This window comes from Tachysurus vachellii, chromosome 16, assembly GCF_030014155.1.
Source record: "Tachysurus vachellii isolate PV-2020 chromosome 16, HZAU_Pvac_v1, whole genome shotgun sequence".
In the NCBI taxonomy this organism is placed as follows: Eukaryota; Metazoa; Chordata; class Actinopteri; order Siluriformes; family Bagridae; genus Tachysurus; species Tachysurus vachellii.
This window is the reverse complement of record NC_083475.1, coordinates 14,068,857-14,094,090: the sequence shown is the minus strand read 5'-3', so window position 1 is coordinate 14,094,090 and position 25,234 is coordinate 14,068,857. Positions and strand designations below refer to the sequence as shown.

Sequence of the window (25,234 nt, the reverse complement as noted above, 5' to 3'; positions counted from 1 at the left end):
TTTTCCTTCTATTAAAATAAGAACTAATTTAACAGTGGCTTGTTTAACACACAAGACTTAATGCTTTCAAAATGAAAATCGTATGACACCCTATTCAAAAATAATGAAATACTTGATTCCAGGCTAATCTATCTCAAGAATTATTATTAATATACATTCCGCATCCACCATGTACTTTTATTATAAGCATATATAAAGGATACAAAATGATTATGAAATCTTTACAATTTAAAAACAAGTAATTGATGCAGGTTAAGAAGGAATATTATCGGATTGGATTATAAGCAGTATATATTCACCATGTTTTGAAATGATTGCACTTACAATGTATATATAAAGTGCAGATTACATCAATTCCACAAAACAAACAAAAAAAAGCATCCAAATTGCTACCACTGTGTGACCTTCAGGCATGCAAGGTTATATAAGACACTTAGTAATAAGGGCGGTGATGTGGGTATTGTGGGTAGAGCCCGTCGTAGTGATACTCCCTCCATTGCTCAGCATTCTCCCGGTTCCTTTCGTACTGCTCTGTAAACAGTAAGAAAGGGTACAGCCATGACTTCAGTGACTGGTTGTTACAGATAATGCTTTTTTCAAGCTTCCTTGTAAGTTATATATTATTATTTAACACATCCAAATTAAGGCACACATGATCCTGAGAACCAGTTGTATGTTTCATCTAGTTCACATTGCTTCCTTTTTTATTCTAGTCTTTCCAGAAAAAAGATTCACAGCACATTAGCCCAATTTTATTCAATCTACATTAACTACCTAATGACTTCCACATTGACTATAAAGTCCTGCATGTGACTTTTAAGTCTCTGAATGGTTTACCTCCAGCATCTTTCTGAACACATGAGGCAGTGTAGCTCATCCTGAGCACTTTACTCAGTTATTCCTGAGAATCACTCGACAAAAAAGCATTTCTTAAATCTCACAAGCTTTAAGCCTGTGATTAAAAATTGAATTGTTTAATGTCTTCTTTCTGATTAAAAAGACATTAACAGATGCTTGATCTGTATTCATTTTCATGAATTATTGTAGATTTGTTCATCATATATTCCATCATATTTTACAGCTTTTTTTAGTTTTGAGGTTCTATGCTGTCTTGTGTCAAACAGCAGGTTTTGATTGCTTAAGTTAATGCGCTATTTCACTCATCAGACCTTGATTACTCCTCCAGACATCAGCAGCTTATTAATGGGCCTTTGGGATGTTTTTTTCTGCTTTGGAGCCAAACTAATCGGAGCAAGAGACACGTCTTACCATTTCGGCTCTCCTCCAGATGGTTCTCATACTCATTGCTCTGTTCGTCGTAGTATTCCCTCCTGCGTTCAGAGGCAGCCAACTGCATCTTATGCTCCGCTGCAGGGAAAGAAAGCATTATCTTTTGACTTTTTAGGTACACATTGAAACTGGCTTTAATTTAATTTGACTTTGCTGGTTTTACTGGCAACAGAGTCCAAATTGCTCCCATAAACTATGGGAAGACTAAGCAATGACCTTAATTATAACAAGCAGAATAGTTCCTCTGGACCATTAATAGTAAAATAGAAGAATTTGTCTAATTATTCAAAATTGCTTATTCAACTTATTAATTACTTTGTCAGTTGTTCGCCTATTGTTGCTAAACCAATGCCAAGAGCGACATTCAGTGCAGACATTCCCTACTTAGTCAGCTATGGTACACATGCCTACTACTTCATACACAGCTCACATACAAACAAAACACTGCCACAACTTTTAGCATATCACAACTGTATCCTCCTGGCAGCATAAAACAATCAGAGCTCGCAAAATAAGTATAAAGGAGATTTTAATTGGTGGTGGTGATATGGCTATGATAGTAAGCATGCACTACTGGAGTAATTAAATTGTGAAAGTTTAAGGACAGGGGGTCCAGACCCCAGGATTGGTAAAGAAAATACCCCAGGACTGGCAACCAAAATATTATTTTAGAGCTCCAGGATAGTGAAAATAAATTTAGTGGAATAAGTGAAGCAGGGTACAAAGTGAGAGCTGTATTTGTGGCACACAAGATGACATTCATGCAGGAAGAATTTTCAGGAAGAATGACAATGATCAATTTAGCTTAGATCCGTTTCAAGGATTCATGAAGGATTCATATTTCCATGCTTAGAGTCCAGAGGTACTGCCACGTATTAACGCTATTAATGCCATGTTTGCTCTGTTAAAAAGTTGTTTCTGCCAGGAAAGCTTCCAGCTGCTTCAGGTTCTCTGCCATTTCATCCTCTTCATGCCCCCCCCCCCCCCCCCACTTTGTTTGATTATGTCTCATGATATTAACTTCCTTAATTACCACAATAAGCTCTTCACATAGCAAGCAAATCCCAGGCACACACATTTTCTATGGCTTTCGATGAAACGTTCCTTCTTACTGTGTGTCAAATGTTAAATGTAAAATGATCAACCACTGATGATTTTTCTTGTCTGTATGCATGACTAAATTTCATTCAGTTTCATCAGGAGGAAAAAAGACCTTTCTATTTACCCGTGTTAACACTGTCTGCTGCCACCATCAAGTGGACCATCTATCAAAAAGTCTGAGACGGAAACCTTGGTCTGTGATGAAAGCCTGGTCTACTTAGTGACTTTGGTGAAAATGTTCTGAATAATCCTCTATACTTTAAGTGTCACTTTGAAATAAAAAATGCTTCTCAAAACACATTGTGATGTTTAACTAGGTGCTTTCTGAAATGCTCATGTAATCCTTGTCTGTTCTTACTGGCTGTATGGTAGAAGAGCACAAATTAGACAATGATACCTGAAGGGGTTAACTTAAGGACAAGCTATCATGGAGGTTGTCGGTTTTGGGAGCTGGTAAATTTTGATTAAGGCAATTTAATCATATTAAAATAAAATAAAAAAGAATTTTATTTTGTAGTTATGATCAAAAGAACTTTTATTTTACTTATAGTGGCACTAATAGATGTGGTGAAAGGCCTAGCTACAAATCAGATCCTTAGTGTTGAAGCTAGAGTAAACACCCATGTGAGTAGACAGAATGAATGAGTTAACTAGCTTAAATTACAAAGTGGTATTTATTTCTTTTATCTGTGCTTTCTTTGGATGAGTAGGAGGAATGTCAAAGTCTTATTTAGGGAGGCGGGACCTCTCCTTCACTCCTTCATTCTGACAGCAGGCAAAATACAAAGGGAACTTAAATCTCTGGCCCGATCATTAAGGACAGTATTAATCTGTCTTCTATTTTCTCTCTGTCCTGCGTCTGCACATTCCACTCTCAGCTCCAGCTGCTTCTTTTCCTCCAAACTGCGTTCTGCAGCGTCATTACACACACCCACATGCTAGCTTGAAAATAGAAGTCCAAACACCCTGATGAGGCTCACTGGTGTGTGTGTGTTCGTTCATGCACATTTGCTCTACCTTTCACATGAAGAATAAGCAGCTCCACACTGTCCTAGTGATCCTCAGGGCTATATTTCCCCAACACTCACAATCACACTTGCATCGCTCTGTGAGTGTTTAATACCCATCATGCCTCCAGACTGATTAATAGTCAAATTGCTTAAACTGCATCCCTCACTTCAGATCATAGGCTTAGGTTCCAGTTACGGTATCGATTTCACATAAATGGTTAAAGGAATGAGCTCCTCTGTGTGATTTAATGCTTAACAGAATGTGTTAGATATCTGACACGGCTTACCTAAGAAAGTCTGGATGACAGTGAAACTCACCTACATACTCGGCGTATAATTTTGGAGACCTGCGGCCACGACGCTTGAAAAAGTTTGCTGCATCTGATGCTGGCACAAAAACCTTCTTAGATGGACCTACAGGATAGAGTGATTAAAGAGGAAATACAAAGACCACATACAGGATTTCCATGAGATCTCTTTCTTTTTCTGTGTTTGTTTTTATACACTATATGGCTAAAAGTATGTGGACCCCCCTGATCAACCACACATATAGTATGTACATGTTGAATATTACATTCTAGATGTATTTCCCCTTTGCACTCTGTTATAATAACCTTGTTTGGGAAAGATTTCCACTAGATTTTAAAATTGTGGCTGTTAGGATTTGTGGTCATTTAGCCATAAGAGCATTCGTGAGCTCAGGTACTGATATCTGTTCCAGTTTAACCCAAAGGTGTTCAGTGGGGTTTAGGTCAGGGCTCTGTGCAGGACGGTCCAGTTCTTCCATACAAACCTTGCGAATCAAGTCTTCATGAAGCTCGCTTTGTGCACATGGGCATTGACATAGTGGATGAGGTTTGAGCCTCTTAGTTCTAGTGAAGGAAAAATGTAAATGCTACAGCATACAGAGGCATCCCACATCCCTGTGTTTACATCATTGTGGCAGCAGTTTAAGGAAGGGCCACATATTGGAGTGATTCTCTGGAGTCCACATACTTTTGACTGTATAGTGTATCTTGTTGGAGACAGCCCAAATGTCCCCAAAAGGATATAAAACACCTGACAGTTTTACCTTGTGTAAACATTTGGCAGGTCTCTTTCTTTCTTTCTTTATTAATTATAATTATTCTCACTCACTCACTCACTCATTTTCTACTGCTTAACTACCTCGGGTCACGGGCATCAAGGCAGGATACACCCTGGACGGAGTGCCAACCCATCACAGGGCACACACACACACACTCTCATTCACTCACGCAATCACATACTACGGACAATTTTCCAGAGATGCCAGTCAACCTACCATGCATGTCTTTGGACTGGGGGAGGAAACCGGAGTACCCGGAGGAAACCCCCGAGGCACGGGGAGAACATGCAAACTCCACACACACAAGGCGGAGGCGGGAATCGAACCCCCAACCCTGGAGGTGTGAGGCGAACGTGCTAACCACTAAGCCACCGTGCCCCCTAATTATAATTATTATTATTTTTATTTATTTTTTACAGCTTTTTGTTAAAAAAAAAAAAAAAAGAAGCCAAATAGTAAGACAAATGTGTGTGTGTGTGTGTGTGTGTGTGTGTGTGTGTGTGTGTGTGTGTTAAACTCACCCTGGCGTTCACCGTCTTTTTCTTTTCCATCTTTCACTGCTGCACTTTCTACTGTAGACAGCACTAGAGGAAATGAGGTGGGAGGGAAATAGTTTTAATGTTAAAATGGGTAGCAAAAAGATTGCTCTCAGTTTTTGTTGTTGAGGAAACTGGGCATCTATCACCCATAGAGTTTGCATAGGGAGGCAATTCATATATCTGTTTAATATGTAAAACATTTACCATTTTTATTACAATTTGCACAGGCTTTTCATGTCTAAGTGAAATTTTGAAGAAAAAGCTCATAGACAAGATGCAAATTTTTCTGTACATTTTAAATGTCTCAGGAATAAAAACAGAAGTGCAAAAGTTATGAAATTCCTACCACATGAAATTCAGCATTGACTTCATGTAAAACTTCTGACTTAATATTTATTTTAGTTAAAATACTAGTATTTAGATACATACACTTTTTACATACTAGTACTTTACATACTTTTAGTCTTATTATTCTATCAGTATAGTTATTTAACATGATCTAATACAGGACTGTATAAATATTGAACTTTATATCTTTACCGTCACTGTACTTTTACAGTCACTGTATAAAAATGTAAACAGATCAGAACATTTTTCTCACTTTACCGAAACTTTTCTTAAGCCTAAGGCATCTTAATCTATATTTTATATATGAAAGCAAAAAAAATGTCATTGCTTCATTCTTTCTCCTCACTCACACACACACACACACACACATCCTCTATCACACTTTGAATGAGGCACTTACCAGTTAGGATGAGGATGATGGGCACCAGGGCCAGCAGAGCTATGTGCAGCCGGGCCATGGCTAAGGCAGAGTGTGTGAGAGTGTGTATGTGCTGCAGGTAGCACAACCGCAGCAGTCGGTCCTGGCAAAGGGTACAAGAGAGGGAAGGAGGGAGAGAGAAAGGAGGAAGAGTAGGAGGGGACGAGATGTAATTCCACAGGCCCAGGGGACACAAGAGGGGTAAAAGATTGAGCGAGAGACACAGAAAGAAATTGAAGGAAGAAGCAAAAGAAAAGGTGAACTGATAAACCACTGATGATTTCAACCTTGCAAGACTTGATGCATGATTGCAGAATGTTTTATATGGTGCTTTTTTATATGAAGCACAACCGCATACTTTTACTCAAGAGCAGACTGAGATTAGAGAATCTTTTAGTGATGTGCGATGACCTGAAGTCACAGTGCTGGGTCCAGTGATGCTTCCGGATTAAATATAACATACTTGTAAGCTATAATGTACAACTTGTCCTCTGTGTTATATCCACACACTCAGATGAAATTGCTATAATGCACAAAATTCTCCAGGTTTAAAATGAAAAGTGAATAAAATGTTTGCACATTCCAAGTTTAAACATCAACCTCTTCGATGTGTGTGTCACATGGCAGTATTTAAAAGTTTGCAGACAGAGTCTGAGGGGCGAAAGTATTTTCTTACCCTAAAGCCATCAGAAAGTACTGTGTGGTATGTGTGTGTACATATAAAATTGACATGTACTGTATAATTACATACATGCCAATTAGGTTATCATAAAAATTTTCAACATTGTTTCCATACTTTAGCAAAAGCAAAGTTCATTCATAGAGAGAGAGAGAGAGAGAGAGAGAGAGAGAGAGAGAGAGAGAGAGAGAGAGAGAAATATAAAGGCAGAAATACGAATAGAAAAAGACGGGGGAGAGAGAAGACAGTCAAAGTTATTATTCCTGAATCCGTCCAATACAAACACTAAACTAATTTTACCCAAGGGATTATACGTTAGATCTTTTTTCTATTTGAATATGAACATGAACGTTTCTATTTGAGTATTTCTTAAGTGTCGTTAAAATCCCATAATTAATTCAGCCATACTTTATACAACTACAGTGTGTGCATGAGTATATGTGTGTTTTGTATTTTATATGTATTTATTTTTGCTGTGTAAAAGGAGTTTTTGTGTTTGAATAGTGTGTAGTCTGTATCAGATCAGAAGCAGTAGTGACCCCAGATTTCTTCCAATGCACACATGCAGGTCTTAGTATAAAAACATAGCTCTTGAAAATATTTACTCCCAGAGAAAAATGGTTTTCTCTGAAATTTTCTTTCTGTCTCCTGTTTTTTTTTTTACTTGATCAGTGAGTTTCTATGAAACAATTGGCTTCAAAGGTAACAGTGGCTCATGACCATAGATTTTGGAGTTGCAGGGCAACATTAACAGCAACCAAAAGGATATCACACTTGAATTATGCTATAAGCTGTTTTATTGTGATTAATTGTTAGAGTAACCCTTTAATAGACAGGTAAGTCGACAACATACAGTAAACCAGAATAGTGGTTTAGACCTTAACTTTGCTCAACAGTGTTCAAACATCTCAGAAATGTACACAAGAGACTTGAAACTAGCCCAAAATTCCAAAAATGGAAAACTCATTGAAAAGTGGAGACATTTTATTTTTTATCTCAGTGTTTCTTGGCAAACAGAGTCACCAATCTCCTGATACTTCATGCACTTTCTAACCCCCCTTCCCTCTCCAAATCTTTGCTAATACATATTAAATTTAAAAATGGTTGTATACTGTGTAAAACTGCCTGTACTTTACTAGAACTTTATTAGATTTATTTCTGAATATTTGTTGTTACACAAGATGCTGGTGACTGTGGTGTATTTAGAGCTAGACTGATTTGGCAACCCTGTCATTACCCGTCCTGTGCAAGCATGGGGCAACATTATTCCTATTCTAGAAGTACTCGTTATAGTTCCCATATCTGACCAATAGGTACAGTAATAACTGTTCATAAGCTAAATGAGGTGCTGAACAGGCTGTACAACTGGAAAGGTGACCAAATCAATGCAACATCTGCTTATATCTTGTCAAACGACAACATTTTTAAAATCGTAGGTCATTCAGAAGACGTATTAGTATTTCAGCAGAATTTTAAATGTATGGAGGTGCGAATGAGAACTGCATAAAGATTAACCTTTTGTTGAAAGGCTGATGTAGGCAGCAACTTCTCATGTAGGCAAATGATAATTTACCATAGTCACTAAATAAAGTACTGAATTCATACAAACAACCTTTTTTTCCCTTTTTGCTTAGTTAGAAAGTGTGCAGCTGATACATAAAGTGGTGATTGGTCCATGATAGAGCAATGGTCTAATGGGCCGTCTTCAGCTTTGTCTCTGACATCAATAACTTTAAAAACATGTTTATGCAGTGTGGAAAGTGCTGTTTCTTATAATTAAGGTTGTAAACATCCAGATGAAGATATGAATGCATCTGCTATAATACGAGACTCCATGACTAAGTAACACCTGTTCAATATGTGATCAATTTTGCTTAGAATTTGGGATATGCCTAGGATTCATTTGTAAATGATGAAGATTTAGAGAAGCACCATTTAAAGTATTAAGTCACCAGCCCACTTTACAAACCTTTTTTGATAAAAATCAGTTCATTTCAATCCAAATCATCTAATTGTTACACTTTTACTTAAAACACAAGAATAAATATATTTATCCTGGCTTTTTATAAACTGCAGACTTGAATAGCAGAAATGTGATGGAGCTTGACTTCAGTCAGATAAAGGATCCTTTATGGAGAGGAAGTAAAGTTAATTTTATCTCATCATTTAGATTGAGATAAAGTGCTGTTTCATCACATAGGCCACCATTCTACAGGTTGATTTTAGCATTAAAAAAACGCTAACTCAGGTGCACCAACCTGCCAATGCTCGGCCTCTGAGCAAGGCCTTTAAACCTCAGTTGCTCACTTGTATAAAATGAGTTGCTCGGGATAAGGGAATCTGACAAGTGCCATAAATGTTAAAGGTAATGAAGATGCTGGCAATGTTGGCAGCAGATACAGCCAATAGCAAAACTCTAATAGTTTGGAAAAATGTTGGTATCCTATGAGAGCTACAGAGTTGTATACGTGTATATATAAAAAGATAAAGAGTAGCATAGACTATTACTGAGCTTAATCTCAGGCTGTCTGGAACAGGAGGTGGTGCCTCTGATACATTCTTGTCTCTTCCCAACCCTTCATCCTGATTCTCATGAAGATATGGTTCTCTGCCTGAAATATGCAAATACAAAAACTAATTCTTATAGAAGTTTAGCATTGAGACTCAAACAGAAGATTTTTGTGACAAATTTGACACTGCACTGACTTAAGATGACTGGTGGATGAGCAAAATTATTACTTATTCAAAATTGTATATTCCATGTATATACAATTTAATAGTTTTGGGAAGACAATGGTATGATATCATCATCATCATCAATATTTTTAAATGTAGTCAAACTGTATGGATTAGCTGGCTTCAGTGTCATAATTACTGTTTAGACTCATAAAAATAAATATGAATATTATGTATATTAAATATTATGGATATTAAATACATGCGGAATTAATGAATTCCATGTTTTGTCTTGTAAACATAGCTAATAAAATTACCATACCAGCCTTTCATAACATATTTCTAAACAAAGTTAGAAGGATTGTTGTAGTTAAAAGATTTGTTTATCTTTTTGGTGTTTCTCCTGCCTGTACATTCTTTTTTTTATTTTCTGCTGATCTGGCCAATACACACCTTGTTTATACATTTTGTCCAAACTCCACCTTCCTAGCACTTTTTAATAATTACTTTTAACCAACTGGTCCAAGGAAATTTATAGTGAATATATCTCGTGTCAGTTATGGCAGAGTGCAGATCATCACATTAACTATAGATTAACAATGGCAACCAGAATGGGTATAAATAATCAAATACATTTTTTGTCTACTCATGATCAGTGTATTAATAATTTATATAGTTCTAAATATAACCATGTATTTTTTGGGATATGCTTGGGTAAATTTTATTTTTTTATTTATTTTTAAATAATGCCACTTGGTTTCTAATGCAGTGAAAGTCATACGTTTTAGGTGTAGCATAACTGTCAAAATATTTTTGAGGCCAGTGTATATTAGAACTGACACAGAACTCCAAGCTCCATATTAATGTTACATATAAATGGACACAATAATTGCATAATAATTACATTTATTTTCACACAATCACAGTATAATATTAATTTTAATTAAAACATTTGAAAAACATAAAGAAAATATATTTAAGCAGAATTACTGCATATGAAGATCCAATTAGCAGAATTTCTCAACAAGCCCATACTTTTCAGTGTTCACTATGCACTTAAACACAAACAGATTACATTCAATTTAGATTTGACTGCATTCTGATGCACTGCATGTTTCTGTACTCTGTCTGATTAAAGAAGGCACAACATTCTCTTTATGTTTTAAAGCTCTCAGACATACTTCAGACCTTTTTCTATGTTAGAAAATTGATTCAAATACAGATACAGCTATTTATTGTAGCTTTAAAATGCGAACATTATGTTAAGTTGTATCCATATATTATCCTATTTCCCCAGCATTTAGATTGCTTTATTGTTTAAATTATATCCTCCTAGAGAACATTATTACATGGTTTAATAATCTCAGTTATTCTTCTGGATATTGAGTGAGAAATGAGGATCACAGTGATGTCCTATTTCCTTGGACCACACGTCCTCTAAGTGCCCAGGAGTCCTGCAAGTACAATAACACCAGCTTTAAATACATCCATGATGCATAAATAAATGAACACACACTACTACACCTGGGTGTGCCATACACTTAGGCCATGGTGAAATGGTCACTGCAGCCCAGGAAACCAACCTGAAAGGAAATAGTGGTATCACTCCCAATTCTTTTGCGAGCAAGCTCTTCCACCTCCTTACTGATGTTCTCCTGGGTTGATCCTTTCACATCAATGTAGTGACAATCAGCACTGGCATAGTGACAGGAGATGGCCTGAAAAAACATACCTCATTGATACCTCATTCATTGATACCTTATAAAGCAGAGTGACATGACTCATGCTATTAAAAAATGATAGTCTTTTTTTTCTTTAATGTGTTCATGACATAAAAAACAGGCTTGACATCTTTGCCTTACTAACGAAGCATTTCTGCTAAACATGACATCTAAATGGCCTTGGATGCACATTGGCAACATCTAAATGGCCTTGAATCCACAAATGCCTTCTTGTCTCCAGACGGGGGGAAAAAACAGACATTTCTTTACTGTTTTGAACATACGTTGTAGCAAACTAGACATGAAATGGAAAATAAACTAAAAGAGTACAAAGCAGTCTATCATGTTTAAACCCAAGGACTGACTTTACCTTCCGAAAGCCCTGTGTTTGGTTCATTCCTGAGCCGTGGATAAGCAAAGGGTGAAAAAACACAGTGTCTCCTTTCTCCATTTCTAAGTGCACTCTGGGATGGTTGCTGTTGTAGTCTTTAATTCCATGGTACATCTTATTCACCCCACCCTGAGTAGAGAGCAAAGAGAGGAGCTTTATGTGTTCAGAGGGAACAACATTCTTACACATACATTCTGAGACAAATATGATTATACACTATGTGCATCTTTGGAATTTTGCCTTCTCTGCTACAAAAAACCTGTGTGCGCTCTGAAAGAATACTTAAATGCGGTTGCTATTGCCATGGAGCAGCTGTGTATTTAACATTCTCTCTTTTTTTTAGATTAATATATTGCAGATCTTGGCTTCATTTGGATGCACTTGTCTCTATTACTGCAGGCCAACAATCATACTGGGAAGACATGTGACTGTGTCATGCCATCAATTCACACTGTAATGGAAAGTGAGTGAGAAGGTTGTACTTTTATAATAATAATTCATAATTTTAATAGCATTTTTTCTGCTTGAGTAGAAAGTATATAACAAGTACATTCATGTCATCCACTCACATGTACCACTGTTATATAACAAGTACTTCGTTAATCTTCTACTCACGCTTACTGCTGCTATTCATTACAAAACTTGTCCATTTCTCTCACCTCCCACTCTGGGTAAATATGCTCCTTCAGGGCACCCTTGTGGGTGCCAGGCAGCACTACCAGGCAACCATTCTGGCGATTTACTTTCTCCATTGCTGTCCAAGCACACACGATTCGATCAGCTGGCCGGAATGGGAAGTAGTGCAGGTCCTGGTGCATGGGGTGGCGAGAAGTCTTCTTTCCTGAGCCACAAGATGAACAGCTTTTCATTATTTCTCTGAGATTACACTTTAGTAAAAAGACTGATGTGCATGTTATTTTGTGTGTATGTTACCTGTATCAGGGGGTTTGTTGATTAGCATGGTGTGCATTGCCATGATGTTAGGCCCCGTAAAACACTCAACATACTTTAGAATCTGTTATAAGTACAAGCCAGATTTGTTACAAAGCCTGTAGTTCTCCACAAGACAACGATTAAAGGTCTCGACCTTGACCTACTATGGGTGTAAATGTCATAGTGTTTGTGTGCATATGGGTGGACCTGAGGCAGAGAGCAATAGCGGAACATCTCTGGGTCCTCCTGGAAGTCCTGAAGTTTAGTCACAGCCTTCTCCCCCTGCACAAACTCAGACTTGGCAATGGACACATCTCTCATTATTACCAAGCCAGGAATCTTCACATCTCTTTTACAAATACGTTCAAACTCGTTCCTGCAGGTACACACACACACAGTGAAGAATAAAATATTATTATGTTTTACAGGTCAGGCATCACATTTATAAACATAGTATTTACACAAAATGAGAATTGTGTCATTTACACACACACATTAGGGTTCATAAAGTAATGTTGATGACAAAAAAGCATGTGTTTGCTCAATTTTGCTGGTAAGTGCAAAAATATAATAATAAGCAGCATATTTGCAAAGAATTAAGTACTCTAAGCTGAGTTAATCAACACTCAAGCATGATTCGTTGTCAGTATGAGTGAAGCCTTTTCCACTAAGCCAATTATAATGATGATGATGACGATAATGATGACTGGCTCATAAGAAGATTTCAAATCTCCTTCAGGGTTTGTAACTATGGCCCGATCAGTGGAGAGATAAACTAAATCTATCCTGCCTCAGTTGTAAGGCACTTAAATAATTGCCCATATGAATATAATTCATTTAAAATGTTTTCCCATAATCCTTGTTCCACCTCAGATACTGAAAACTTTCAGGTATTTGCCAAGGATCTGACTAAACTGATATTGCAGTGAGTTATATCACATCAGCCTCAAGCAGAGGTGCTCACTCAGATTCAAACAGCTTTTTTATACTCGGTTTGTAGTGATTATTGTTTTTCCCAGGGTAAATTAGGGCAATTGCCAGCATCTAACTAAGACCCTATTTATATGCCATCAAACTTTAAAAAAAAAAAAAGTCATGATGAGAGCCTTTTAATTTGTGTGCCAGCCATAAATCTATTCCATAAATCTATACTTATAATGCTGTTTTTCTTTTTTATTTATTAATAGGAGACATACACGGTTTTCATTCTTCTTTGTGTGTGTCCACGCCTTTTTTTTATTTTTATTTTTTATGTGTACAGGCTATTTTAACTTTAGGATACACAGTTTAGTAGTTGAGGCTCCAGTTCTTGAAATCTGATAACAATTATGATGCCACCTTGTGTTCATTATAAAGGCTGCATGACTAATAGTAGTCTGGGTCAGACTTTTCTAACCTGATGAAAATTTTAGTTATGTCTGATGAGTTGATTATCTCATTTCTTTTGACGACGTCAATCTTGACCCAGTCACCCACAAGGTGTGAGATTCTACACTTCAGTTGACCTTCGGCAGTGACACCTTAGTTTTCATTGACCTAAAAAAAAACATTTGTGACACTACTACGGATAGCTTGAGTAATCTCAAGTTAAGGAAAACACAGTCTTGCCTAAATCTATCGATGTCCTCTTCGGAAACCAGGTTTTTGATCAAAATAAAGCCATTTTCTTCATAAGCAAGTCTTTGTTCTGGAGACAGCACATCTGTATCAAATGTGTACCTACAGCCGTAATAAAAAAAAGTGAATACAAACAATCATCACATAGAAGAATGACCAGTTTATGTTTTATAACATATCTGTCACAAGATGTGTACTTACTTCAGTGCTACAGGATGGTGATGTGATACATTTTGTGCAGAAGTAAAGGATGTGTGCTGTATTACAATTATTTAAGGAAAATCTCTTATCTCAAAATGGGGAAATGACCTCTATCATAATCAGCTCAAGTCATTCAAGATACTCATGACTTCACCATGATTTACAGGCTTTTCTAATCCAATAACAATTTATTAGATTACACAAGAAAGCGAAAATAAAACAAAAGGAACCTTTACATATTAAATGTTTGGTGTTTAAAAAAAATTGGAGGCATAATTAACCAGTAACTTAATCAATAACAGTTACTATAGTATAGTAGCTATGCTATAACTAACAGTAACTATAACAGTTAGGTGTATTTTTGACAAACTGAAAATATTAATATAGAAACTTGCAAAATCTGTTCACTATTCAAATGTCATTACTGTGAGTGAAATCCTGGTTTTTCTCAATTACTCAGATCAGTACAGGAGTTTAAGCAACATGAGAAATAATTACACAAGGGCAAAAATAAAGAAAGAGTCTCTTGTTCTTTACTCGGTATTAGTCACAAAATTCACCCCACAAACGGCCCGTTTCTAGGAAATTAACAGTATGCAGAGGTTTAACGCTACTGAGACCTCACAATCCCCGAGCTCTGGTGCAGACGTGCCCCCAGGCAGCATGCACGAACCCTGGACGAGCGCTCCGTCCCGCGGCCTAAATAAGCCTCGAGTAAACACATTAACCGAACTAAAAAAGGATACTACTTTAACACCAGAACGGTCCAGATGGTTAAAAACAACTTTTAGTCTTTCCTTCGCCCGTAGAGCCATGTTATTAAAAACAAAATAATATTATTTTACAGGAAACGTCTTCTCTACGGAGGTTTAGCTATCTGTTAGCTAATGTTTACACCGCTAACTGCTTATGTAACGGGGTCAAAGTACGCGTCAGAGACCCACACCCACTCATCTTCTACCGCTTATCCGAATTACCTCGGGTCACAGGGAGCCTTGTGCCTATGTCAGGCGTCATCGAGCATCAAGGCAGGATACACACCCTGGATAGAGTGCCAATCACACTCACTCACACAATCACACACTACGGACAATTTTCCAGGGATGCTAATCAACCTACCATGCCTACAGGCTACCCCCGAGGCACGGGGAGAACATGCACAACACAAGACTACACACAAGGCGGAAGCGGGAATCGAACCCCGATCCTGAAGGTGTGAGGCGAACGTACTAACCACTGAGCCACCGTGCAACCCTGTGTTACTTATAAACGGGTTGCCGCTGAATTAAAAATGATAAATGATAAATATTATCATTTTAAAGTCTCATACTGTATGACAAGATAAGAATGGTTAGTTTTAGAGCCATTGCTAAAGGTCATAACTTTTGCTACAACTTTAGTCTTACAGGACATTTTAATTACTCCACTTTCCTTTGTCTTCCTTAACTGTTAAAAGTGTTACAAATACTGGAAATTTATACTTTTCTCATGACGTATAAAAAACTCCAATCTAATCCTGCGTCACTAATATTTCCAAATCAGTATGCTTTATTAAAGAAAGCGCTGCTGAAGGTGGATCATTTCTGTCACAGTAATGAAAACAATGATGCCTACTGCAGTTTTATTTGTAGTTTTTCTTTTCTCTTTGAGGTAATATTGATTTTTAAAAGATCATATTTTAAAATTCTGCAAATGCATAGATATTTATACTCTTAAAATCGTATAATGAAATTAATGATGAATGAATGATGAATTGATTTACTTAATTTATTCTATACTGAATTATTCATTAACTGTTTGAGGTTAATATTTTTATTCGGAAGTGAGGAGTCTGGAGTTAATTATACTAACAAAAATATCTAAAGCATAATATTTTGCAAATGACTAGCACTTATTGATATTATTTACCTGCACTGTTGCACCTACAGTTTGGCATCCAAGCAGCAGGATGCCTATGAGGATCTCTGGACTAAGAGCATAGACATTGCAGACAAGACACTCCATGTTGACTTCATGCAGCAAATGCAAAACAACAGCCTGCAAGCTGAGCGCTACGTTAATTTCACCTTGCAGGACATCAACTACTTGGTACAGGTTACTGATATGCTAAAGACGATGAGCAAGAAGGTTAAAAAACCCAAGGACATTAGTGACTTCTTGATAGGAAGATACAAAAGTTACAAGAGTTTTTTGGACACGTTACTTCTCCAGTATTTCTTTAAGGTAAGAGTGGAAATGTTGTGAAACCTACTTTATGTACATGATGTCTCTATTTGTTTTAAACTTCACACCATGTCTCTGACTACAGGGTACACCTTCTATCAAACCAACACCAGCCATGGTGAAATATCTGGATTCTTACAGAGCGACAATGACGAAAGACCCTATCTACTTTGCTGTAGCTCTTCTGCCCTGCACCAGGCTGTGGGTGTGGCTGGCTAACAATACGGACATACCTAAAACCAATGTCTACTACACATGGAAAGCAGACAATATGGGTGGCCATCCTGAAAAGCATTACAAAGCTTTACTGAACAAATATCTAACCACAAAAGAACAAATCAGCAATGCTACTGCCCTGTTCCGGAGGCAAATGCAGAATGAGCATGACTTCTTTGCCACTTCCTAAGTTGATCATATAGTAAATTTGGCAGGCTTATCTTTTCTCAGGTAACAGACTTGTTGTTTTATTTAAAATGACCCTGTTAATATGTTTAATTAACAGTGTAATTAACAAAAATAGCACTAGCCTGCATGTTTTTCAAGCCCACCATTAATTTTAAAATGCAATTTTTGTGTAATAAATATAATCAAATAATAATAAAATCACCTCATAGTATGCCTTAATAAACCTGTGGAGTTGTTGTGTGCTTTCTGTGCTTGTGCTTGCAGTGACACAAGGGTTTCCTCAAGGTTTTCTGGGTTAAAAAATTCTAGTTTAAAAAACACGTAGGTGAACAGGCTACTTTGAATTGTTCCAATGTCTAAATGAGTATGTTAGTTTTAAACATATGCTTTCTAATCAGATTGAAGTTCTAATTAATCTGATAAAATATACACCTATAATCAAATATAGCTACAAGCAGAAATCAAGGGGCCAAGCACCTCAGGGCCATCAGGTAGACAACTAAGTACATGGACGTAAGGGTGTTTAAACGTAAGGGTGGCACCTTCAAGGATAAGTTTGTGGATGCACTTGTGGCCATATTGTTCAACCTGGCATCTATCATTTTACAAGTCTTAAATGGTCCAAAGAAGAGATATACAAATCCTCATTGTGACATAACTCTAGGAGTAGATGGTGAAATGTAGTTTTGTCAAACGAGATGAACAAAACACAAAATGGCTGACAGGGGGATTTCATAAGTTCCCAGACAGGATCCTTAACTTTGATGAAGCATAAGAAATTAGTTAAAATATTTGTTCTAGTGCCACAGTTAATAGGAAGTGAATGGTTTCATTTTTAAAGTTATAGCGCCCCCAAGTTTAGGTTTAAAAAAAAAAGAAAAAGAAATATGAATTTTTAAAGAATGAAACCTACGAATGAATGAACAAATAAACGAATGAATGAATGGATGAATGAATGAATGAATGAATGAAGCCAAGAACATGTCTATGTACTCAAATATGTTCAACAGAGGGCGCAATTTAGAGTTTAACAATTTAGCCGAACACATTTCCACTGTTGTAATACACATCTCGTCCTGTAGGTGGTGCTCTTTATCCGTTTAACTGGCGTTAATAATAAAGACAAGCTTTTCCTCTTCCTCCCATGTCGCCTCACTAGGCGGAGGCGTCAGTAGAGACGGCAGTAACCCGCTCCGACCTGTGTCAGTATCTGTCGGAGTTCAAGCGAAACCCATTAAAAACACACCTGAGTTTGACGGAATCACAGACGGAATCGTTTGGGTTTTGAGCTTCATATCCCGTGACTAGGTTTAAGCCTTGAGACAGCAAAAGGTCCCCAAAAACCGCGATAATCAACAACACCCGAGGAGAAGCGTGTAGAGAAAAGACGGCATCCGGCCTGCGAGGAAGAAGAAGCCGAAGGCTGGTACTCTGGTCTAAGCGGCTCTTTTTATTTCTGGTAAGTGTTTTATTCTGTTATTTTTTCTCCCTAGTGTTTCCTGTTGTTATGCCCAGCCTGTGTACTGTGTAACGTGAAGCCACTGTGTTACACTGTAGCACAGCTAGAGCTTTCATCTCGTTAGCTTTAGTCTCGTCCATTTAAACACTATATTACTTAGAAACAGCACAAGCTTCTTCTGTACGACGCCTCTGTCACGTTCCTCTGGGTTTATTTTGTTGCTCTGGTGGATTATCAGCAGTATGAACGCTGTTTACACAAAAAAGGTCTTTATTCGTTTGGCTTTTAAATTCCGTCGTCATAATTAAAGCTATGGAGTCTGTACTGAGACATGTGATCGTGTATAGCACTGAATTAGGGTCAGGGTTATTTTCCTTTTTCATGGCAACCTTATCATATTTATTTTTTTTTCTTCTTCCACTGTGGTCTTTTCATTCTCAAGGATAGTCCCTTAATAACAAGTTTCAGGCCTACTTTATGACTGCATCCAGATGCACTGGAAAGCAATTAAGGGGAAGAGTAAATGTCACTTTACAGCAAAGTGCCCTGGATGGTATATAGCATGCTGAGTTGTGTTTATGCAGCCTGTGCTGCTCATTTTGTTGATTGACAGGTGGTGTGCAATGCCAATGATGCATAGACAAACACTGATGCACATCAATGTGGATGCTTGGTTTCAGGACATGCTACGCTTTTAACTGTGTAAATTAGAATATTGGATATGGATGAACGTGTTCAGCAATGTTGTGTGTCTGTGTGTGTCAGAGAGAGAGAGAGAGAGAGAATTTCTGACTGCTTGCTGGTGTCAAATTGGGCTGCTGGCCAGGGAATTTTTTCTTTCTCTGTGGCTCTTCAGATGGAAATGAGGGTGCATTCAACAGCCTGGCATGCAGCTGGTGCACAAATGACCCAAATCAAGAGGTGTGTGATGTTACTTTACGGAGGTGTTTGTGTGCACTCATGCCTCAGAGTCCTCCAGTATTCTGTAATGTGACCCACACGGTGAAGGGACTAGAGTTATTGTCTTAATTTGTAGAAGGAGGAATGAGCATGTCAGGAAACCGGGACGTGTGAGATGTATGTACGTGTGCTCCAGTTTTGGGCAGCTGGTGATGAGTGATAAGTAGATGATATCTTTGTTGCAGAAAAGCTGTAGACATTTTCAGTGTCTTTTGTTGCTCCAGAGTGTTTTGTATTTTCTTTATCGTATTTGATTATATACTGCATGTAACACTCAATTATCCATGCCAACTTTTTTCTTAATACAAGCGCTTTAATGGTTTAATTATTCTATTGTTCTGACATAAACGTTTGACTTTATTTCTGGTTCAGAGCACAGGGAAGGGAAGAGACCAAGCAGCGCAGTTTACTTTTACTATTCCTTTTTAGAAGATATATTGACCAAAAATCACTAAACGCCATTAGTTTTTAAATGTGGTTGTATTTTGTGTGTAACATTTAGATTTTGTGATGCATGCCGTTTGTTATAGTTTATTTTCCTTTTGATATTTTCTGGTGGGAGTCACAGTGGAAGCTGCCTCTGAAGGGCAGCCCAGACTTCTCCATCACTGGAAATCCCAAGGAGTTCACAAGCCAAATCTTAAACATAAATTTTTCAACCACTGGGCCTTCTTCCAATGAGATGTGACTGATGTTGCTTTAGTGAGAGCCAGCCACTGGGCATCCTTTTAAAGGTGCCTCAACTGCCTCTGCTGGCTTCTCTTCATTCAGAATAGCAATGACTTTAATCAGAGGCTTGCTTGAATTGCATATCACTTTTTCACAAAAAGTAAGCATAGCAACCATGTGGAGGAACTGGTTTCTACTGCCTGTAGTCACAACCTAAATACCTAATCCGTTTGTTGACTTTGGACTTTTTTCCAAAATAATATTCCAGAGACTTGTGGTGGGACAGTGGGGCTCTTCAACTCCTTCACCAGAAGTGGTACAGCTTTTTTAGAAGAGATCCATGGCCTCAGACTTGGAGGTGCTTGAGTAGCATCCATGCAACTTTACTTTACTAGGACCAAAAGTACAAACTCAATTGCAAAAAACAGGAATATGCAAATCTCGCTCCACTCAGACATCAGATTGCATATTTAGTGACCAGACACCTTTACAGCACCTCCTGTAACAGATGTCCATCATAGGCCTGTAGGCATGTACTGTAGATTGGATTAGCATATTCTCAACAGTCTCTCACAAAACTAGGGGAGAGTAATCAGCTGGTCCACTGTTCCATGAACCGCACTATTTCCTCTTCAGACCCCGGCACACTTTTCATATCCATCTCATCCAATCATGTCTCTCTCTCTAGCACATTTGCCAATAGCACAATGGAGTCAGTATAAAGCACCTTTATGGGCACCTTCTCCAATTTCTTTAAGAATATTGCTATTTGGTACATGCACAGTCTAGGGCCTGACCTCGCCTCTCAGATCTGGGGGCATAGTCCTCAAGTTCACTAAAGTGCATAAACCCCCTGTGCATGACTTTTTATGTAACAAAGTCCAGGGATGACCAAAAATGCTCTAAAAGCAGAGGAAAGGTGAGAGTTGGGTCAGAAGGGCTTGTCTATCAGTCACACATTGATTAGCATTGTTTTCTTTTAGCTGTGTGTTTATTTGTGACAGTGAGCAGGGTAAAGACAAGCATACCCTGGGTAACCTGAGCTGCTAGGCAGAGCAGCTAACAGAAGGTCAGTAGGTGCTAGGTACTGATACTCAAGCTATCTGTCTCTCAATTGCTCGCTCTCAAGGAGCTGACAGTATGGACCATTAGCTTGTCACATATGTTGGCAAGCAGGTGGTGTCTCTCTCTCTCTCTCTCTCTCTCTCTCACAGACACACACACACACTCCATTGTTCATTTTGAATATAGCCTGTTAACCTTCCTAAGTAATGAAATCCATATTTTATGAATTCAGACACCAGATCACCACCAAAAATGATCATGATGTGAGATTACATCACATGTTTTCTTTATTACCCCAAAATATTCTATTAAATCTGAACAAGTGGGCTGTTAGTTTGTTAGTTTGGAATGCTTTAGAAATAATCCTGTGGCTAAAAAAAGGCAGCTTATGTGAAACTCTTCCTTGTATTGATAGCGTTGTAAACTTTGATCGAATACACCAGAAACTTTTAACCCCACTCTCTGTCCACGGCAGATTTGTTAACCACAAACTAGAATGTGCCCCTTATAAGAAGAGAGCAGAAAATATTTTATTCACTTTAATGGCTGTTCCTGGTTTCATTCAGTATTTGAAATATGTAGTTGTATAATGTGATTTAATCTAAACTTGTTCCACAGTAATAATGGTCTGAAGATGAGCCAGAAAAAAAGATGAAGGACATCATACCAAAGCAGGTTTCAAGGAGTTTTATCTAATTTTCAAAATAATTAGGAATACATTAGTCGATAATAGACTGGAGTTTTCCAGTAGCTCCAGTTGGTCCAAAGCTGAAGCTTTCTGTTTTTCTTTTGAGATACTTTAAAAATAATAGTAACACATAACATAATATTCACATACAAAAGTGGGTAGAGTGTTTTTATAAAGATTTTTTTGCTGATTTAAATAACTGTTTGCAAAAAAACTTTGCACACGTCTTGTTAGTTTCATATGGCTAAACAGGCTTCTAACTTATTTATGCACCTGAGCTCCTTTCAGTAGCCTGAGCTCCTTTCAGTAGTCTGCCTCGTAGGAAACTCCAGTTGCCAATGACAACATTTCCTCTCTCACACTCCGACACCTACACACACATGTCGACATGCACACTCATACTCATACGAGTATCCTGCTTAGCTGTGCAGAATGCCTTGTAGCGTTACACTGAACTATGCATTTAACTTGTATGACACATAACAGATGAATTGTATAAAATGCTGTTGCTATTCAAGAAATGTTTCCATGTCCTTGCAAGCTCTAGTAGTGGACTGTCAACCAGGTGGTACTTCTTTTGTGCTGGTGTCTTACAATATCATTCGTGATCAGTAAATATACACCATTTTACTGTTCCCATTGCTGCCTGAGTGATTCAGCCATCATGACCTACTTGTGCTTTAAGTAGACATGGGTCACGTGTCTCTGTAAGTAGAAATGCTCTCACCTCACAGGAAGTCGGCTTGACTTTTTTTTGAATGAGATTAGAAACCACTATTTTCTCACTGATTCTGTCAGATAACGCATTATGTCTGTGTGACTTAATTAGACTGATGACTCATTTTACATTATTAGCAAAGTTCCTAATTTACACCTGATATGCAGACACGTGAACTTTAGGTAGATGTTTGGTGTTGTGTCCGAATCTAAACCTATAACTCTTCCTCGTCAAGTTTAGCGTAAGCAATTTAAACATTGCTGAGAATGTGTTAGAAATTTAGCAAAGCCTCAGATTTTTTGAGTTGAAGTGAACCTAATTTTAAAACTGCAGAGAACTTAAATCTGTGATTACTTTCTTGGGCCTTGTGCACACTTAATGTGCATGTGCAAGTTACGAATTAACAGGGACTTTGCAAATATTTGGTAGAACTCTTTTCATGTAAATATTGCCAGCCTGATCCTGGGTATCGTGTGTGTAAGCCTTTCCTTTATCGTTCGTGTCCTGCTGGGAGTTTTTATTAAACGTGTGTGTTTGCGATTACCCTAAGTGCTCTCATAGAATAAACAGCCTATAACGAGAAAGGAAATTAACACGTAAAAAAAAAAGGTAACATATAAACTTGCAGTATATGTATGATTAATAACACTGTGTACACAATTTTGTAGATTTATATACATTTTGTATATATATTTTGTGTGTGTGTGTGTGTAGCCTAGTCGTTGAGGTGTTGGGCTACCAATAAGAATATTGTTCAAATCGAGTTCGAATCATGTTTCTGTCTTATTTTTGTTCAAACCTGGCTAATGTCACTCATGTATGACACCATACAGACATACTTACTAATTTCCGTTATATTTTCTGGTCATATAATTTAAACATTAGCCCCAGTCAAACTGGACTGCAGTTTGTGTGTGTTTGTGTGTGTGAGTTAACCCATCCTTGGTCCACCCCCTACCCACCCCTGTAGGTTGTGAATTATTCCTTTGTATATTGCCGCTGAGAGTCGGCCTACGTCCACATTTTGCACACACAATCGCCACAGTGCCATCCAGTGCCTATTTCTTGGTCACACACTGCCTCTCTGTCCCCCTGCTGTACACAGCTCCCAAACTCAACTCCACCATAGGTGACACTGCCAGGTCCGCCTGTTTTCCATGCCGTGTCTTCATATATGTGGGGGTGCCATTGAATGTGTAGAGACCAAAGACCAAAGTATAGCCTGCATTTAGTTTGCACATTTGAATATGGCTACAAAGCTACTTTACATTAACTTTTTCATTGAATCAAAAATATTTAGGCATACAGACACACACTGATGCTGAACTGGCTGGTTTTTTGGGGTGTGTGTGTGTGTGTGTCTGTGTTTGGGGGGGGGGGTAGTTTACACAGTGGAATGAGCTCATTGCCACTTCATGCACATTGTTTACATTCTTTCTATCCCTGCTAGGCAACAGGAGCATCGCAGATATTTTTTCTTTGCTGAAATGGACTGTGTGTGTGTCTTCATAAACAACCATCTGTCTCCCAAACAGTTTTCCAAAGAAACAATCTCTATAACTAAATGATAATCATGATAAGCTTTATTGCTCTACAGCCATAGCTCTCAACGGGGGGTTTGGGTACGCCAGGGGCCTGTGATGTGTTTTCATTGGATCTGATACTATTGCATTTTTAAATCACTTTATGGTGGCAGAAATTGTTCTAGACTAGTATCGGTGCTATCATGGGTGTTATTTAGCTATTACAGTTGTAAGCTTAACTGAGTAGTTGCTTGAAAGGAAAGAGGTTCAGCTAAAACTTGTCTACAAACAACCAGCTTGACCTAAATTCAGTGTAAGTGGAATTTTTAAAATGATGTTAATGATGCACAGTGTTTTAAATCTAGTACTGGAAAGTTCAGGAATGGAAAATTAATGGTAATTGACTATCCATTATTAATTCAAGTGTTTATAAATACAATCATATTTGTTTGCCTTGTTCTCCTTAAAATTAAATCTATGACCATAAGGCAAAATTCTGTTACTCCAGAAGAGATGTCTGGCTACAAATTTGAGATCTTCTGTTCTACACAGTTTTGCCATCAACAAACTGTTAGTGTTGCGAAGGGACACCATTTCTGAACCCAATCCCTCCCTCTCTGTCTCTTGTTCTTTGCCTCAAATGCCAACTTCAGCCATCCGCATCCATTTGTCTTTCCTTCTCTTTTCAGGCTGGTCCAATATGGAGACACACATGCACACTCGAGCCTTGTTCACATGAGGGTGTGAGTTTCCAGGGGAACACGGTTCGCCTGGTTTAAACCTTTCCCACTTCCCTCTCTCTCAGCCCTCCGGCCAGCCTCATCAATAGCAGGAATTCATCCGCCTTTTGAGCAGCAGTGTTCTTGTGCTTATCAGCCATCTTAAAGGCGGGTGTCTGAAAGCAACCAGTCACCCTTGTGCTTTTCTTTTTTGTGCTCTGTGCTGGAGCTGAATATAGTTCCAATTCCTAGTGGCTGATTCCTAGTGGCACTGATTTGAGACATGCTGTGTTGAAGCAGAAAGCTTTCACATACCGATAGTTGCATGTGCTTGCCATTGCACTGCACATCTATAATGAAAGGCATATAATCTGTGAGTTGACCTCTATATACAGTTCAGGTTTTAACAGATTCAGTATTCTTGCTTAAGGTTTGTACTGATTTCTATCTCACCTGAGGCCTGGTACGTTGTCTTGCACTTCTTCATGAATGCAAAATCATCAAGTTGGCCTTGGGGTGAGGGTATCAAGAGTGCAGCTTGTCATTTGAAGACTGCTGAGCATTAACACTTTGAGGCCAACTGTCCAAACCGGTGTACTGTTCACAATAAGATCTGCCATTTTTCAAGTCTCCACTATTATACAGTGGGGTAATTAGCACTAAAATACACAAAGTGCTCAGCAACATTTAAAGATGATGAAAATTTACCATCGGTTTTATGTATTTCTTGAAATGGCGAAGAAACTTTGCAATATACAATATTGTTTACTGTAAATAAAATCTCCTGTTGCTTA

At 38.0% G+C, this 25,234-nt stretch overlaps 4 protein-coding genes across 4 annotated transcripts in view; 2 read left to right on the top strand and 2 right to left on the bottom strand.

Annotated features, from left to right (window-relative positions):
* Nucleotides 1-127: 127 nt before the first annotated feature.
* Nucleotides 128-6,091, bottom strand: ucmaa (upper zone of growth plate and cartilage matrix associated a). Its single transcript, XM_060889601.1, has 5 exons — nt 5,776-6,091; nt 5,010-5,072; nt 3,720-3,815; nt 1,270-1,368; nt 128-531 (listed from the first exon to the last, which is right to left on the bottom strand). The coding sequence occupies exons 1-5, from the start codon at nt 5,831-5,833 to the stop codon at nt 434-436; spliced, it is 414 nt and encodes a 137-aa protein (XP_060745584.1). The 5' UTR covers nt 5,834-6,091; the 3' UTR covers nt 128-433.
* Nucleotides 6,092-10,037: 3,946 nt separating this feature from the next.
* On the bottom strand, nt 10,038-14,933 carry phyh (phytanoyl-CoA 2-hydroxylase). The gene is made up of 9 exons (XM_060889921.1): nt 14,758-14,933; nt 14,012-14,067; nt 13,802-13,912; nt 12,401-12,569; nt 12,194-12,275; nt 11,920-12,101; nt 11,240-11,389; nt 10,732-10,866; nt 10,038-10,602 (listed from the first exon to the last, which is right to left on the bottom strand). Exons 1-9 carry the CDS (start codon nt 14,824-14,826, stop codon nt 10,549-10,551), a joined length of 1,008 nt encoding a protein of 335 aa, XP_060745904.1. The 5' UTR covers nt 14,827-14,933; the 3' UTR covers nt 10,038-10,548.
* Nucleotides 14,934-15,524: 591 nt separating this feature from the next.
* LOC132859048 (uncharacterized) lies at nt 15,525-16,847 on the top strand. The gene is made up of 3 exons (XM_060889614.1): nt 15,525-15,661; nt 15,940-16,234; nt 16,320-16,847. Exons 1-3 carry the CDS (start codon nt 15,606-15,608, stop codon nt 16,638-16,640), a joined length of 672 nt encoding a protein of 223 aa, XP_060745597.1. The 5' UTR covers nt 15,525-15,605; the 3' UTR covers nt 16,641-16,847.
* A 950-nt stretch (nt 16,848-17,797) lies between these two features.
* cdk17 (cyclin dependent kinase 17) overlaps nt 17,798-25,234 on the top strand; it is a 44,829-nt gene continuing 37,392 nt past the window's right edge. The window contains exon 1 of the mRNA XM_060890058.1: nt 17,798-18,098. The gene's annotated coding sequence lies outside the window, so the exon portion shown is untranslated. The remainder of the gene's footprint in view (nt 18,099-25,234) is intronic.

Bases quoted from the DNA above. Each gene is read 5' to 3' on its own strand.
- ucmaa (XM_060889601.1), bottom strand. From the start codon at position 5,833: ATGGCCCGGCTGCACATAGCTCTGCTGGCCCTGGTGCCCATCATCCTC. The intron at 3,816-5,009 runs GTGAGTTTAACA...TCTATCCTGTAG, and splicing joins AAAAGACGGTGAACGCCAGG to GTCCATCTAAGAAGGTTTTT. The intron at 532-1,269 runs GTAAGACGTGTC...TACTGTTTACAG, and splicing joins TCTGGAGGAGAGCCGAAATG to AGCAGTACGAAAGGAACCGG.
- phyh (XM_060889921.1), bottom strand. From the start codon at position 14,826: ATGGCTCTACGGGCGAAGGAAAGACTAAAAGTTGTTTTTAACCATCTG. The intron at 12,570-13,801 runs GCAAGACTGTGT...GTGTACCTGCAG, and splicing joins GAGGACATCGATAGATTTAG to GAACGAGTTTGAACGTATTT. The intron at 12,276-12,400 runs GTCCACCCATAT...TACTTATAACAG, and splicing joins GCTATTGCTCTCTGCCTCAG to ATTCTAAAGTATGTTGAGTG.
- LOC132859048 (XM_060889614.1), top strand. From the start codon at position 15,606: ATGAAAACAATGATGCCTACTGCAGTTTTATTTGTAGTTTTTCTTTTC. The intron at 15,662-15,939 runs GTAATATTGATT...TTGCACCTACAG, and splicing joins GTTTTTCTTTTCTCTTTGAG to TTTGGCATCCAAGCAGCAGG. The intron at 16,235-16,319 runs GTAAGAGTGGAA...CTCTGACTACAG, and splicing joins TTCTCCAGTATTTCTTTAAG to GGTACACCTTCTATCAAACC.